Source organism: Bos grunniens, chromosome 14 (genome assembly GCF_055505025.1).
Source record: "Bos grunniens cultivar Pamir isolate PY7600 chromosome 14, Bosgru_T2T1.0, whole genome shotgun sequence".
NCBI classification, from domain to species: Eukaryota; Metazoa; Chordata; class Mammalia; order Artiodactyla; family Bovidae; genus Bos; species Bos grunniens.
Window position 1 is genome coordinate 78,995,001 of NC_141178.1, and position 17,755 is coordinate 79,012,755.

At 45.8% G+C, this 17,755-nt stretch overlaps 1 protein-coding gene across 1 annotated transcript in view; it reads right to left on the minus strand.

The window, feature by feature from the left end:
- The window catches only part of FAM135B (family with sequence similarity 135 member B), a 225,651-nt gene that overhangs the window by 85,796 nt on the left and 122,100 nt on the right, over positions 1-17,755 (minus strand). The window contains exon 4 of the mRNA XM_086335602.1: positions 2,720-2,859. Within this exon, the coding sequence (XP_086191728.1) occupies positions 2,720-2,859 (140 nt within the window). The remainder of the gene's footprint in view (positions 1-2,719; positions 2,860-17,755) is intronic.

Sequence of the window (17,755 nt, forward strand, 5' to 3'; positions counted from 1 at the left end):
TTCTCCCTCAGCCTAACCTGTGTTGTGGGTTGTACAGTTTAAGGTAACTGATTTCAACTCCACTTATAGTAGTAATTCTTGTGTCTTCTCTTCCCTTATGAACCTCTTTTCTGAGCCGTACCACAGCTGAGGGGATAAGAAAGCAGCTTTGGAAGCCAAGTTACATGGGTGCAGATCTTGCTCTGTCTTTTAGCATCTGTGTGACCTTGGGCCAACCAACCTAAGTTTGTTTTTCATCTGTAAATTGGGGGTAAAATGATTATGCTTACACTCCTTGCCTACATGCTAAGTTGCTAAGTCGTTCTGATTCTTTTGCAACCCCATGGACTGTAGCCCACCAGGCTCCTCTGTCCCTGGGATTCCGCAAGCAGGAATACTGGAGTGGGTTGCCATGTCCTCCTCCAGGGGATCTTCCCAACCCAAAGGTTGAACCCGAGTCTCCAGTGGCTCCTGTACTGCAGGCAGATTCTTTACCACTGTGCCCACTCAGCGGGGAAGCCCACTCGTACTCCATAGATCACTGCTTTTGTGTAACTATGCAAGAAAAAGCACATAAAAGTGTGTGAAGAAAGGCCATTCTGCACTTACCGTAGCACAGGAAATTGTGTGCTGCCTGTGTCAGCACTGCATACGCCTACTGCTCACACCCAGGACTGTGTGCATGTGTGACCATGAACTCTGGCCTCCTGGCCATACGCAATGCTTTGGCTACCATAAACAGACACTCCCTAGAGCTAACACATCCATTCCAGAGATACAGCTTTTATGAACGTATCTAATTAACTCTAATTGTCACTCATCCAGATGCAATGATTAATGATAACACTGTTTGCTGCCATAAAGATTAACCCCAACACAATAATAAATTATTAGCTAGTAAAGATAAGTGACTTTCCACACAGAAGAAAACACAGTGTTCCATAGGAACAACGTCTTGTACAAAATGAACACAGGACTAAGTGCTGGCAAACATGCCCCGTTCATGCTCAGAACTTGGCTTGTGGCGACCTCATGTGATCTCAACTCGAGTGTTGAGTGCAAACCTTGAAAAGATTTGAACTCACAGGGGCAGGAAAGAGAGTCTGATGGAATTCAGATGGAATAATGACTGAGAGACCTGAGTCATGTCCAAAACCCAGCCTCCAATCATAACCATTCTGTCCATGAAGCTCTCTGAGATCAATGTGCCAAAGGACAATGGCCCATGAGAAGTCAAGTGACCTTCTCTTAGTAGAATTCGGGGAAGCTGAGCTTGGGCATGCAGCCTAACCGGGAGTCCCTGAGCCCCCAAAACCACCTCTACTTATCTTTGCCTAAATGGCCTGTACCCACCAGAGTCCAGGAAAGAAGTAGATGATGGCTTCAGTTCATTAAACAGAGTTGATTTACAAAGGTGTGGGGAGAACGTAAGGAAAGCAACCAGTGATGATGGTTGGGTACCTTGGGGTTTAGTAACGGCAGGATTCCTCACCACCTTCCCATCCCTACCTCAGGGCCTCTGTTCTAGTGGCACCCTCTCCAGGGATGCCTGGCTCCAAGGCCTCTGGGCTTTGACTCATACTGTTCCCCCTGTATGGGATGCCCTTCATCTTTCTCTTAGTCTGAGGAAGTCTTAGTCCTGGCATCTCAAAGCCGGCTTCATTGTGAAGGCATCAATGTCTCCCTGCAGAGTTCCCCTCCATCCTCCGTGCCCTGTGCTCATCTGCAGATACAGTGGCACATGCGTCTCAGCTACTAGTTGCTGTTCAGTCGCTAAGTCGTGTCTGACTCTGCAACCCATGGACGGCGGCACGCTAGGCTCCTCTGTCCTTCGCTGTCACTTGGAGATTGCTCAAATTCATGTCCATTGAGTCAGTGATGCTATCTAACCATCTCATCCTCTCCTACCCCTTTCTCCTTTTGCCTTCAGTCTTTCCCAACATCAGGAGTTTTTCCAATAAGTCAGCTCTTCACTTTAGGTGGCCAAAGTATTGGACTTTCAGCTTCAGCATCAGTCCTTCCCATGAATATTCAGGGTTGATTCCCCTTAGGATTGACTGGTTTGATCTCCTTGCAGTCTAAGGGACTCTCAAGAGTCTTTTCCAGCTACCAGTGCCTGTCTGTATGTCTTTTTTCTGATGAAGCATCCATCCTTTGAGGGAGTACTCCTGGTGCCTTCTTCAGGCTTTCTCATCATCTGAGGGCCTGCCCCACATCCCTTCACAAAGTAGGTACTCAGCAAACACTTGCTGATTGACCCACTGACAGAGACCCAGCAAGTTAGTCAACAGGATTCACTTGGTACATGAAACAAGCAAGTAAACGAACAAAAGCATGAGTACAAAACTGGCTAAATCAGGAAGTGCAGGAATGCTCTAAAATCCCAAGTCCTGATCTGTCAGATTTCAGAACAAACCCAGAGCATCTTCTTTGCGCCCCATTCTCCTAGCAATGGGCTTCCCAGGTGGCACAGTGGTAAATAAATCACCTGCCAATAAAGGAAACATAAGAGACATGGGTTTGATCCCTGGGTCAGGAAGATTCCCCTGGAGGAGGGCATGGCAACCCACTCCAGTATTCTTGCCTGGAGAATCCCATGGACAAAGGAGCCTGGCAGACTACAGTCCATACGGTTGCAAAGAGTCAGCGTAACTGAAGCGACTTGGCAGGCTCCTAGCAATGGGTACAAAAGGCACAGGAGGACTCAGCACTTGTGGCTGGTGGTAGGCTCAGGACTTACCCTTTCACCGTCTAAGAGCAGATGAGCTCGGAAGATCACGGCATCATTGATGGGCACCTCCTCGTTCCTATATAAGATCTGGAAGACCCGGCTGCGCAAGGTGCTGTCGTGGACGCAGGCTGAGTGTGGGCTGCTGCTGTCTACAAAACAAGAACCGGTAGAAGCCCATGAACTCCCGTCCTGCCCTGGATCCTCAGCCTTTTGGGCTATCAGTCCAGCTCAAGGAAAGCAGTGGCCCCAAACTGCATTTCAATTCCCAAAGACCAAGGTCTACAGATGAACACGACTCCATCATGGAAGATTTATGGTCACCAAATGTCAGAAAGAACATTGTTCAATCCTTTGTAAGTCATGAGATCTTAGCAAAATCACTTGCCATCACGTGGGCAATGCTCCTTGGCTGGACAGTGAAAGTGAGAAAGTGTTAGTGGCTCAGTTGTGTCCAACTCTGTGCAACCCTATGGACAGCAACCTGCCAGGCTCCTCTGCCCATGGAATTCTCCAGGCAAGAATATTGGAGTGGGCTGCCATTCCCTTCTCCAGGGGATCTTCTCAATGCTGGGATCAAACTTGGGTCTCTCACATTGCAGGCAAATTCTTTACCATCTGAGTCACCAGGGAAGCCCCTGGCTAGAAATTAGTACCTGTGAAATTCTTCTCTTGCTTACACACCCCTTCCTCCATAACGTCTTCCTTAATCCCCTTCTCTGAGAGGTAATAACACAGAGATAAAGACAGAAATTGCCCTCCCTTCTCCAGAGATGCCCTAGTGCCCACAGAATCTCTCTCTCCTGAAAATGTGGCTTTCATACCACACAAGATATGAAGGATAATCTGTCTTTCATTTTAGATAAATGTGTTAATTCTCATTATACTAGATATCCAGTTTATTAAGGAATCTGTTCAACTTCATGTCCTCTGATACATTCTGTGCGTGCGTGCTCAATCATGTCCGACTCTTGGCGATCTTATACAAGCTCCTCTGTCCATGACCCTATACAGGCTCCTCTGTCTATGACCCTACACAGGCTACTCTGTTCATGGGATTCCCAGGCAAGAATACTAGAATGGGTTCTAAATGTACCCTAATCCCTAAACACTGACTCAGAGTTAAGTTGAATTTCAGGATCTTCCTGTGTCCATTGATCAGGATTACTATGGAGAGAAAAATGGGTGAATTCCTCCAAATCACTTAAACTGCACAGTTAGAAAAATCTAGAAATCTTCTAAAATCAATAATATTAATATTTATATAAAGTAATCATTATGCATTCATAATAATGGCCAAACAAGTGGTATTTCACAGCTTCCAACATATTTTTTAAATGTGTTTCTTTCCTTAGTCCTTACAGAAAATTGCTAGGGTAAGTCCTCATCACAGATGAAGAGACCAAGGTGCAAAGAGGAGGAGGCAGGTGTCCCATCGGTTGCTACAGGAGGAGGTGCTGTGTGGACCCATCCCCAGGTCTATGTATAACATCCGGGAAGAGAAGTCTCTGGTGAATGAGCAAAATGCTCCCATTTCAGACTTCCCCTGGTGGCACAGTGGGTGGGAGTCTGCCTGCCAATGCAGGGGGCACGGGCTCGGCCCCTGGCCCGGGAGCATTCCACATGCCACGGAGCAACGGGGCCCGCGTGCCACAACTACTGAGAGCCCAAGCGCCGCGATTATTGAGCCTGCTGCAGCTACTGGAGCCGGCACACCCAGAGCCTGTGCTCTGCACCAAGAGAAGCCACCCCAATAAGAAGCCTGCACACCGCAATGCAGAGCAGCCTCCACTCACCGCAACTGAAGCCCGTGCAGCAACAAAGACTCAGTGCAACCCAAAATGAATAAATGCCTAATTTTTAAACACACCCGTTTCCTAGCAAAAGGTAAGCTCTATTGAGAAACAACTAATGTGACTGCCAAAGGAAGCAAGAAAATGTTTTAAAAAATGAGCTCAACCAGCAAGGGGAAACAGCTTGAGTGCCTTGTGCAATGTCCCCAGCTGGCTCAAACTGTCCCTCAGAAACAGGGACACACGGTCACGGCCGCCACCCCATGCACAGTGACACTGCACACCTGCCTTGTTGCTTCAGAGGAGGGAGAAAAAAAGAAATGTAAAATCCCAGGTTGTTTCCACGGCTGCTCAGATTGGCACTTCATCATGAAGGAAATAAAATTACTGGCTCAATGCAGCCCTATTTAGACCTGTTGGATTCAAATTGATGTGGTTTTTAAACAGAAATGATCCTTGTGTGCAAGTGCCTTTCTGTTTTTATTTGCTGCACCAGACCTTTCTCTATCACTGTCAAGGCCAGGTTGATCTATAAGTCAGACTGACATCATGCCCAAGGATGGATGGAGTAAATACTCTGAAGGTCAGAGCAACGGAGAGCCGTCTAATACCTGGAGGGACAGCCAGCAAAACAGTTCAATCACTTGCCTTCTTGGGCGAGTGACATCATTCCTTGTAAGAGCAGCTTTCCACGTGAAAAATGGGCATCTCCACACATTGACCTTCTGTGATCAGTGTAGACCAAAGAGGATAAAATAAATCAAGATCTGAAGACCAGGCACGTGGCTGACATGCAAAATACAGTAGGATGATTTTTCAATTGTGTTTTGAGAAAAGTCGTAGCCCCTTTCTGTTGAATGCATTTCCAATGGCTACATACGTGAGACTGAGCTCCTCTGATTTTTCAGCAGATTGACAAACAGGACTTAGCAGTATTTACAGGAGACCCTCACATCCCAAGATGCCCCATTAAGCCCAGGATGAGGCATTTCTGATGCCCTGTGGGACCTGTGGCATTTTCTCATCACTAGTAACCAGGGCATAAACAAGTGCCTCCTTGCCAAGGAAGGTTCACTGATCACAAGGCACCCTCTGGGCTTGTGGGCATCACTGTGACAGTGCCTGCCAGCTTTGTTCCCACCAGGATTCTCCCTTCGTCGACAATGACAACCCACACTTGGACACCTTGCTCATTATCCTGGCTCCCTCTTCCTGACTTTCTGCAAGGCCACTTCCTGAATTTTCTATGATTGGCTCTCTTGCTAGTTCACGGAACCTTCCTTGGCAGACAGAGGGTGCTCGTTCACACCCGGTGCTCTGCACCCTCTCATGCACCAGGTACTGGGCACCCAGAGGTGAAGGTGGTGCCCGCTCTCTCTGTGCTGAAAGACCTTGCTCAGACTTTGGGAGGCTGCCCCTTCCCAGCTGCTGGGTAAAAGTCACTTTTCTCTTTCAACTGTTTTTTGTTGTTGTTGAAATGATGCTCATTTCCTCTTTCTACACTTTAATATTTTTACATTAGTGAAAAGAACATGTCTTGGCATATCCCAAGTGTTATTTCAAATATTCTGACTCACTTTTTTCTTAATTTTTTTGGAATATAGTTGATTTACAATAGTGTGTTAGTTTCAGGTGTACAGTAAAGTGATTCTGTTATACATATACATATATTCATCTTTTTCAGATTCTTTTCCCATATAGATTAGTACAGAATATTGAGTTCCTCATGCTACAACAGTAGGTCTCACTGGTTATCCATTCTATATATAGTAGTGAATATTAATCCCAGGCTCCTAATTTATCCCTCCCAGCCATGTTTGACCTTTGTTAACCATAAGTTTGTTTTCGAAATTTGTGTTTATGTTTTATAAATAAGTGCATTTGCCTCATTTTAATTAGATTCTATATATAAATGATTTTATATGATGTTTGTCTTTCTCTGACTTATTTCACTATTGCCAAGTCACAGAAGCAACCTAGATGGCCATCAACAGAGGAATGGATAAAGAAGATGTGGTACAAATATACAATGGAATATTTCACGCATGTTCAGTCAGGGTCAACTCTTTGCATCTCCATGGACTGGGCCTACCAGGTTCCTCTGTCCATGGGATTTTCCCACCAACAATATTAGATTAGGTTGCCTTTTCCTCCTCCAAGGAATATCCCTGAGCCAGAGATCAAAGCCTCATCTCCTGCACAGCAGGCGGATTCTCTCCCTCTGAACCACCAGAGAAACCACAAAGGAATATTACTCAGCCATAAAAAAGGATGAAACGATGCCGTTTGCAGCAACATGGACAGACCTAGAGGTTATCTTTAGACGCCTTTTGCATATTTGGTGACCAGACCACTGGTCCAATGAGAAGATGTAGCTTAGAGTCTTCCCAAATATGTGTCTCATTTTTTACATGTCAGGATCAATATCATGGATGAGGATATACAAGAAGAGTTAGAACTTTGAGGGAAAACAAGATTGATGGAAAGAAGGTGGGTGGATCAAAAGAAGGGAACAGAAGGGAGGGGAGACAAGTAGAAACAAGTGAGCAGGTAGATGAAGGAGAGGAGCTTTCCAATGACTCCCACTGTCCAAAGGAAATAGTTCAATCTGGAACTTCAAACCAGAAAGCAAGAGTAAAACACTTTTGGGTTCTGCTATTTCTTTTCCCCAAAAATGAGTGATATCAATACTTTGCATATTTATGTGCCTCTAAATGCCTACAACTCAAACAACCACCTTCCCTCTGCAGAGATCTCCCTCCAGCCCCACATGGCTCTGAGAGCACAGATTACAAAGCACAGGTGCTGCTGATCTGGCAGAGACCCTCTGTCCCAGAGTCCAAGCCAGGATGCTCTCAAGGGCACTGGCTTGTGGCCTGAGCTCCCTCTCCCATTCCAAGCAGATGGCCATGACTCTGCCTGCACACAGGAGCCCCCCAGAGAATCAGGTCTGTGCTAAGCAGTCAAAACTCTGGGGGAAACCCTCCCAACCCTCCAGGCCTGACGATGTCTGGGTGAGGTCTAGGCTATTTGAAAACAAAGATGCTAAGAAGTTGTCATGATATTTCTTGTAACCCAGGCCACATTCACGTGGGACAACTTTCCAGAATATTAGAGTTCAGGGAAGTTGTAAAAGCCAAGTCCGATTATGAACAATTCAAGGTTATGAACAACTCAAGGTCATGACCTTGAATTTTTTATGGCTTAGAACAGGCTCTCCTTCAGTAAAGCAAACACAGATGTTCTAGACTCACCCCTGCTACTTTCTTGCTGTGTGGCCTCGGGCAGGACAGTAAACAGGAGCTTAAATGAGGCAAAAGTCATGCCCTGCTTATTTGACACAATCAGTGTCAGGTCCAGATGAGACGAGGATTAAAGAAGTGTGTGTTTAACTGTGAAATTCTCAAAACCCAACAGATTTCCTGGTATTATGAAGATGACAAGGATGATGACTCTTTACATTAGATTATTTGCTGGCCATTTCTAGGAACAGGAAGAACAGAAAGTCCCTTCTTTATAATAAGGGATATAATAATAATATAAAATAACCCTGAAGCCAAGCTTCGTTATTGTTTCCAACCGTTTCAAAGAACAGGCAGAAGAAAAAAGCCGCCTGAACCAGATGGTCACTGTTTCTCCAGAGAATAAGATACTCTCACTTGACCTTGAGGATGAGAGTTCTTCACTTCCTTTGGAGGGACTCAGGATCATAGGGCTATGTTACACTGTGGTTGTGCTGTTCAGTCACTAAGCGTGCCCAAGTCTGCAGCTCGCCAGGCTTCCCTATCCTTCACTATTTCCCAGTTAGGGCTTCCCTCATAGCTCAGAAGGTAAAGAATCTGCCTTCATTGCAGGCGACTTGGGTTTGATCCCTGGGTCGGGAAGATACCCTGGAGAAGGAAATGGCAACACAGTTCAGTAGTTTTGCTTAGAAAATCCCATGGACAGAGGAGCCTGGTGGGCTACAGTCCATGGGTTTGCAAAGAGTCAGACACGACTGAGCAACTCACACACACAGAGTTTGCTCAGACTCATGTCCATTGAGGAGATGATGCCATCCAACCATCTCATCCTCTGTCAGCCCCTTCTCCTCCTGCCCTCACATCCTCAGCAACAAATGTCATGGTGACTCCAAATAGTGTGTTTCTTTTCATTCTTTCATTTCTGAGCTTATTTACTCATTAACTATGTAACTAAACGACCCCACAGGCAATGCTAGACATAATGCCAGTCACTGATCATGGTACACCAACAGTAAGGAATGGTCTGCAATGTTTAATGCAATATTTTCCAACTTCTTTTTTCTCTCATCACACTTATGTTACTCCATCACAAAATCCCAACTCGTTACCCACTTCTGTTTTGCAGAAAAAGAACTGAAGTCCTAGCATGATGGAACAGCGGGGCTTGAGTGTTATATCCAAACAAATATTCACCGAGTCCATCAATCAATTAGTTATCAATGAGGGCGGGGATGAAGAGGGACGGCTTTTGGAAGGTTCCCTATGTTGAGGGTAGCTCAGTTCCCAGGACACTTGACTCCAATCTTAGTCTGCAAGAAAACTCAAGTTGCAAAGCAGAGATTGTGGCCTGGCAGAAATCCATCCCTGCAGAAGGAGAGCGACCAAACCAAAGAATACAGGAAAAAAACAATACGCTTAAATTGCTGAAAATGAACAAGGGCTGCTGATGTAATTTAGCCATGAGCATCCTCCCATCAACACTGAGTGGGCTTAATGACTTAATTATAAACCCTTGTCACCTACCTATTAGAATGAGCCCAGAAAGGCCAGCACTTGATAACACTTTATTAGCCAATAACGTGTGTTGCTATGTAATTTCAGAAGTAAAAGACCAGCGGGTCACCTCTAACACACTCCAATCACCCAGTGGTTTCCCTGCTGGGCTTCCTTCTGATCCGTCCTAACCCTCTGCAGTCTCAGGTGTTTCCGTTTGTATTCTAATTAGAGCCCAGTCCACGGCCTTGTCCCTCTCACTTTTGTAAAGACAAGAAATGGAAAGAGTTCCAAGATGCGGATTTTCTCAGGCCACTGTCACGTGTACCTCACACACCTGTTAACAGGAGTGTACCTGGTCTGCAACTGGGTTTCCTCCCCCTGTGATGGGGGATGGGTGCTCAAGGGTAGGGAGGGTTGAATACCCAGATTACTGTGCAGAGAGGCATGTTAACAGGCACTCGGAGAGAAGGCAGAGCTTCGCTGGTAACTCAGTCGGTAAAGATTCTGCAGTGCAGGAGACCTGGGTTTGATCCCTCGGTTGGGAAGATCCCCTGGAGAAGGAAATGGCAACCCCTTCCAGTATTCTTGCCTGAAGAATCCTAAGGACAGAGGAGCCTTGTGGGCCACAGTCCATGGGGTCACAAGGGTCAGACACGACTGAGCGACTAAGCCACCATGGGAGAGATGGCAGTGAATACACCACTGGATGGGGGAGGAGGGTATTGCTGATACGATGATAAAACATTATCCAGAAAGGAATTCCAGCAGCTTCTAGCAGAACTCTTGGGGTAGTGGGATGGAGACCCCTAATTGTTTCTTTTTCGTTTGGATCTTTATTATGATCAGATGGACAAATGTCTCATTGCATTTCATAATATCTGAACTGTTCTTGTCTTTTTTTGGCTGTGAGGCTCATGAGATCTTAGCTCCCTGACCAGGAATCAAACCCATGTCCCCTGCATTGGAGACGTGGAGTCTTAACCACCGGACCATCAGGGAAGTCCCCTCAACTGTTTCTTGATGCTGGGAAGAGAGTGGGCTTGGACCAGGGCAGTGGGTGATGCCTGGAAAGACAGAGCATCGGGGATCTCCCTGTTGACTTGCTGGGAGTCCTTCGGTGAGATGTTAGCTCTCCCAGCCTTAGTTCCTTCACAGACAAAAGATGATAATAAAGATCTGACTCAACAGGATGGACAGATGAAGACTCCTTATTTCACCCCACTTGCCTGCTGACTGAAAGTAGCTAAGTTCATGCTTTCCCTCTCATCCCCCAACTCCCCCTAGGAATCTCCTGCTTCTCCTGCCCCTCCTGTCTCTGGGTTGTAACCTCCCTCCAGGTCTCACTGTTTCCAAGATTTTATATGGCACTCATTGGAAAAGACCCTGATGCTGGAAAAGACTGAGGGCAAAAGAAGTGGATGGCAGAGGATGAGATGGTAAGATAGCATCACTGACCCAATGGACTTAGTTTGAGACAACTCCAGGAGATGGTGGAGGACAGAGGAGCCGGTGTGCTGCAGTCCATGGGTCTCCAAAGAGTCAGACACAACTCAGCGATTAAACAATCCAAGACAAAACAATATGCCACCTACAAGCTCAGGGCCCTCAAATGTCTGACTCCAGCTCCATTGCTCTCTCGAGCAGACCTGATCCCTTGCTCACTTGACATTATTCCTCTGGTGTCAAATCCACACCATAAACTTACATAATCCAATACAGAGCCTTCAGTTGGTTGTGTTTCCCGCATGTGTCCCTTACCCAAAAACTTAACCACAAAGAGTAACACACTTCCTACTTTTCATCGATTCCTCTGCCTCCCTCAGCTTTGTATCCAATCTTGCACAAATCCTGCGAGTTTGCATTCAAAATGTGGTTCTGATGAACCCATTCTGGGTCACTTCATAATTTTCTCTCAATAGACAACATGGAAAACTTTATTTCTACTTCTACTATTACTACTCTTCAGTTGATTACTGTAAAATCTCAACCAGACTTCATCAACCCCCATCGCACTTGAAATAAAATCTAAATTATTTACTATGGTGGAACCGGCCTTAAGTGAACACTTTGGAGGCTTGCAGTCCAGGTAAGGGTTTACGCAGCACAGAAGCAACTCTTTTCCTGGTGTCCAAGTTGGGCAAATATTTATAAAACGCATGACTGACCAAGGCTGAGGGATCCAATTCCTGAGAACTTGGCAGCCGTGTTTCATAAACATTTGTGGACATGAACTAGATCTGGGCTCCAGCAGCTGGGTCCCAGAAGCTGGCTCTGTTTCCTGCTCTGTCCTCATGATGACCTGTCACCCACACCTACCCTGCTCCCTTACAAACAGCCGGCACTAAGTCTGCCTGAAACATACAGCCTGGGGTTTTCTGAGAAGAGTAGAAGCAAAGCTCCCTCTTCTAACTCTGAATCCCATACTGGTAGAAAGTCATCAGGAGACCCAGCAAATGGGAGGCAAAGAGCCCTGTTTATGTGCTTCAGTCTTGACCGAGCCATCTGTCTCAGCCATATGCTTCGCAAGGAGAACTAAGTATAGCACAATTGCAGCTAATCAAATATTTGTAAGAGCTGCAGTGTCCCCGCCCAGCCATGGTCCTGGCGTGTTCCAGGGAGCGCAGAGCCCTTCTCCAGCCCAAGGTGACCTGGTCCTTGATGGGAGACCATGGATGGAAGGGGCAGTTGAGATTTACTAGGAAAATATCAGGGTGTCCCTGGAGGCACTGCTCAGTAGATAAGAATGGGTGGTCACTCTGCCTTTCTTTTCCATAGACATTGAAGTTCCCTCCAAAAGACCAGCTCCAGGGCTATGGCTGAGCCAAGACTGACCAGTCCAGCAAGCTCTCTGAAGCCTCAGGCCTCAACTCTCTCCAAGGGTTGACCCCACCACAGTCCCCCGCCTAAGTTGTGAATGAGTGGAGCTACCCCCAAGTCATGTAAGGATGTGAGAGCTGGACTATAAAGAAAGCTGAGTGCCAAAGAATTGATGCTTTTGAACTGTGGTGTTGGGGAAGACTCTTGGACTGCAAGGAGATCCAACCAGTCCACCCTAAAGGAAATCAGTCCTGAATATTCATTGGAAGGACTGATGCTGAAACTGAAACTCCAATCCTTTGGCCACCTGATGAGAAGAACTTACTCACTGGAAAAGACCTTTATGCTGGCAAAGACTGAAGGCAAAAGGAGAAGGGGGTGACAGAGGATGAGATGGTTGGATGGCATCACTGACTTGATGGACATGAGTTTGAGCAAGCTCCGGGAGCTGGTGATAGACAGGAAAGCCTGGCGTGCTGCAGTCCATGGGATCACAAAGAGTCAGATACAACTGAGAGACTGAACTGATCTGAACCCCCCAGTCAAGGCCATTCTCACCTGGACTCTCCTCCGATGCCTCACCCTCCTTGCTTAGACTCCTGCCTCCTGTGCGTTAGGGCATGGACCCTGTCCGTTGGACGGGTACCAACTGATCAGAATGCACTCCAGGCACAGTGAGGAGCAGTGTCCTGCAGGCCATCTGCTGTGCCAGGCACAAAGCCTTTATTCATGGGCCACGGACTACAGGGATGCCAGGGTCTGGGCAAGGGGCCAGGCTAACCGGCCAGGGAAGGGGCAGCTTAGAAATTGGAGGGCAGTGGCTGCTCTGACAACTGCTCCTACCAGATGCATTGGCTGAACACATCCCCTGGTTAACACGAGCACGGCATCTCCATACCATGTGGGGGGTCAGCCCAGCCTTCCTGTTGAGACCAGGCCCTGCAGCTAGAGGCATTTTCCTTCTTGATTTCTCAGGCTGTTGTTGCCTCAGTCCTTTTCCTTCTAAACTCAGTGTCAGCCCAGAGACACCTGAGAGCCTGTCCTCCAGGACATAGATGGTCTTGCAGCTTCTGTTCATCAGCATCTTTTCTTTCAGCTGTGCATTGGCACCAAGAGCCCTCGTATGCGTGAGGACATAGAAGCCGAGTCTGTGTGACTGGGAATGACCCCAGGGCCAGCTCTCCTCTCTCCGGCTCAAAACATCTCCATCACTAGATACCCCAGGCGCCAGGCCTCTAGGAAGGAGCATGGCATAAAAGGCACAAAACTACTCTCTTTTAAGTGAATTGATAGCCTGGATCTCATCTCAAAACCCTGTGTCTCTTCGCAAATGTCACCTCTTCATGGAGATTTTCACTTTCAGTGTAGTTACAAGCAGCCCAGGCTCTGACATCAGATCTGCATTCACGTTCACACTCTCCATTCACTTGCCTTTAAAAAAAAAATTCTTTTAAAATATGTACTGAATTATAGCATATAGCTGTTGTGTGTTTAGCTATGAAGTTGTGTCCAACTCTTTGCGACCCCATGGACTATAGCTTGCCAGGCTTCTCTGTCCATGGGATTTCCCAGGCAAGAATACTAGAGTGGGTTGCTACTTCCTCCTCCAATAGTGTATAGTATATACTGCATTATAGGTTATTACAAGACAGTGGGTACAATTCCTTGTGCTATACTATATGTTTCTTATTTATTTTATACAGAGTAGCCTATGTATGTTAATTGCAAACCCGTATCTTGTCTGTCCTCCCTTCCCTCCTCCCTCTGTCTTCTAAATGTGAGTCTGTTTCTGCTTATTTGTTTGTATCATTATTTTAGACTCCACGTCTAAGTCATATCATACAGTATTTGTTTTCGTCTGTCTGACAAATTTTATGAAGGACAATATTCCCTGGGTCCATCCACATTGCTGCTAATGGCAGAATTTCATTCTTTTTTATGGCTGAATAATATTCCATTATCGCTCTATATATACACATTTTTTTTTCTTCATCCATTCATTTGCTGAGGAATACTTAGGTTGCTTCCATATCTTGGCTGTTGTAAATAGTACTGCTATGAACACAGGTGTGCAGGCATCTTTCCAAATCAGCATTTTTCCGTTTTTCTGATTATATACCCACCTGCAAATTATTTTTGCTTTTTAAGCCTAATGTTCTTCATGTATAAACTAACCATGAAAATCTCTTCTTCTAAAGCGTTATGGTGAAAGTTAAATAAGACGGTGACTGGTGTCATTATTTGTATTAACAAGACACTTTATCCTTCCACATTCACACCTTTGTTGTGCATATCCCACCTTCTGTTTCATTCAACTTGGCACCGCCTCATCCTCACCCACATGCAGGTAGAGCATTTGCCTGGCTACCCCCAAAGGTAGACTGAGTCCTCACTGAGGAAGGCAAATTTTTCTTTTTTCGTCTGAGCCACTATCCTAAGTCCGAGAATCCACACATCAATGTGGGGACTAATAGCTAAAAGGAAAGCACATAGCTCTATAAACCCATTTCACAGACGAGAATCTACACACAAATACGGGGACTAAGAGCAAAGAGAAAATAACATAGTTCTGTAAATCTATTTCAGAAAGGAACTGGGAGGCTCAAGAAGATGGCAGACCCAGCCCAAGGGCAGAACTAGTATCAGGACCCAGAATTCAACCTCCAAGTTCAGGGCCTTCCTCCCGTCCCACAGTGCCCTCCCTCGATGCTCAGTGGGGCACCAAAGGACTATTTCCAAGGATGCTTTAGTGCCTTTGTGTCTGAGCAAATTCTATAAATGGCATCCAAAACAGCATCCAAAATTCTATAAAGAGCATCCAGGTGACCAGCAGCACCTGGCTGGGTGTCAGCCAACGCTTAGCCAGTTGGCTCCAAAATCAATGCACGCCTAGGCCTAGAGCCTCAGAATTAATTATTGAAGCTTTAGATTCAATTACCAGATGGCCTCTTCTCTCAGGCTCATTTTTCTCAACATCTCCACCCTGGTGAAGAGAGGATAGTGCAAATCCACTGATGTGTGCCACGACCACAATCACCTAACTGGCGTGAGCTGGGGTCAGGATGTGGGGGCGGGGGCAGCTCACTGCTGGACGTCCTCCCCCAAGGCTGGGCCACCATAGCAGCACATGTCCAATGATCACAAATGCTCAGTTACATCAGTCCTGTCCGACTCTTTGGGACCCTATGGACTGTAGCCCACCAGGCTCCTCTGTCCATGGGTTTTCTCCAGGCAAGAATACTGGAGCATGTTGCCATGCCCTCCTCCAGGGGATCTTCCCAACCCAGGGATCAAACCTGCATTTCTTATGTCTCCTGCATTGGCAGATGGGTTCTTTACCACTAGTGCCACCTGAGAAGCCCCATGATCACACATCAGCTCCTAAGTGTTTATTTACACGTCTGCATGCATTTCTTGGGATTCAGTCATCCTGTAGTTCATCTCAGCAGCCACTGGACTGGGACTGAGAAAACCTTTAATGACTAGAGAATTTCAATGACTTTCCCTACTTTATTTTACGGGTTTAACTTCTCCCAGACTAGATCCTTCCCAATGGCTTTGAAATGAAGTCAACTTTCTCTCTTTAGAAATAAAATACAAATAGCCCAAACTCACAGCCCTTCTGGCAACCTCTCTGTCTGCCTCCATGCCGCGGCAGTGACACTTACCCAAAGAATGCCCCTACTGACTGTCTCCATTTCTTCATCGTTTTACTCACACTTCAGTGTCTCCCCCAAATATAGTTTCTGGACCCTTCTCACCGCCCAAAGAACTCCTATCAAGGTGATGAATGCTCTACCTGCCTGCAAGATTTTCAGGAAAGTTCTAGTGCACATTGTACTTCAATCCTCAGAAGCATTCTGCAAAGTTGGTCAACTCTTCTTCCTTAAAATACTCTCTTCCCATTGTCTCGGTTAGATCAAGTCCCACCAGTTTCCTCTTGATGCTTGGGTAACTTTCCTCTGCCTCCTTATCACAGCCGCCTCTCTGCCATCCTCAGCATCACTCCCTACCTCCCTTATGGTAGTTGGTGTTACCTCAAAGCTTACGGTACCATTGGAGGCATATTGACTGTCTTCTCTTCCAACAGAAGGTAAGCCCTGTGACTGAACTACATTTGCCTGTTTCACGCATTCTCTAAGTCCTGTACATAAAATGTAGCACATAGCCAGCCAACGAAATCTATGCATCTATTAATCACCCAGACTTCTCAATGTTCAAGACCTCTAAGGCCGGTTATCTAGTTGTGATCTTCTGTTTGGATTTTCAAAGGCACCACATACTTAACATGTTCCAAAGTAAATTCATATCCGACTCTTTGCGACCCCATGGACTGTAGCCTACCAGGCTTCTCTGTCCATGGGATTTTCCAGGCAAGAGTACTGGAGTGCGTTGCCATTTCCTTCTCCAAAAGTGAATTCTGCAAACCCCAACTAGAGGGGAAAAAAAAATGTTAAACTACCTGTTTCAATGTTAAACTACCTGTTTCTCATCCGGCGTTCCTTATTTTAGTAAATGGCTCTATGAGCCAGCCTGTCGTGTGAACGAGAAATCTGACAGTCACCATTTCCCTGGCCTTCCACGTGTGATCCTCATTAAATGCTCACTTCTCTCTATCCTAACCACCAACCAACCTGCCCACTCTTAGCTGGCATCATACCTGGACAGTTCAATTGCCTTCAGTCTGCTCAACCTGTCTCTGGTTCCAAAGCTTCACAATGTTTCCAAAGAAGTGTATTTTCGATATGTAAATAGAACCAAGCTGCTCCTCTGCTTCAAACCAGAATAAAGGGAAAGCTTTTTCCCCCTAATATAGTCCTCAAAGCCCACCTGCCTCTCTTTAGCCTCATCACCTTCCAGGCTCCCTAGTTCATTTTCCTGCAGCCACAGTTGAATGCCACCCTCCTTGTCACATCACCTTTGCCCCTGCCGTTCCTTCTCCTTGGTATGACACTTCCCTTCCCTGTAGACCACACCTACTTCCCTGAGACCACACCTACTTCCCTGGAGACCACGCCCACTTCCCTGAGACCACGCCCACTCCCCTGGAGACCACACCCATTTCCCTGGAGACCAGACGCACTTCTGCTCACCATCTCCTTCCCCAGAAAATGCTCTCTAATCGCCCTAAACATTGTCAGACCTGTGATTACAAGCTCACATAACACAATGCATTTCTCTGAATATTGTGATATTAGCTGATGTAGAACTGACTAATTGAATAATCTCCTACATTAAATCTTCTGCAAAAGATAAGTTCTTTTTGCTCAAATAGACCTAGGAAATCTATCTTCTTTTGTTGACTTTTATTGAATGTGAAATTTTAAAAATATACATTTTGGGCTTGAAAAAAATGTATAAATACTTAAACCTACTGGCTTTTTAATTTTTTTTTAAATTTCTTTCTCCTTTTACCATTACTAAAAATAATAAAAATAGAGAGGTCAAGTTATCCACTTCAAACAAAATTAACACTCACTGTGGCAATGATTCAGAAATGCCTGACTCCTTGATTCTACTGATTTATAAAATCTTTGAGATGGTTTCCTCCTTTGAAAATGGAAACAGAGATAACTTCTCTCCAAAGATTGTTATGAGGATTGATAAAATAGTATTTATGAAATACCTAGCACAGTGCCTGGTATATTCAGTTGCAAAATCAATAGAAATTCATTACTGTCATTGCTACCAATCCATGA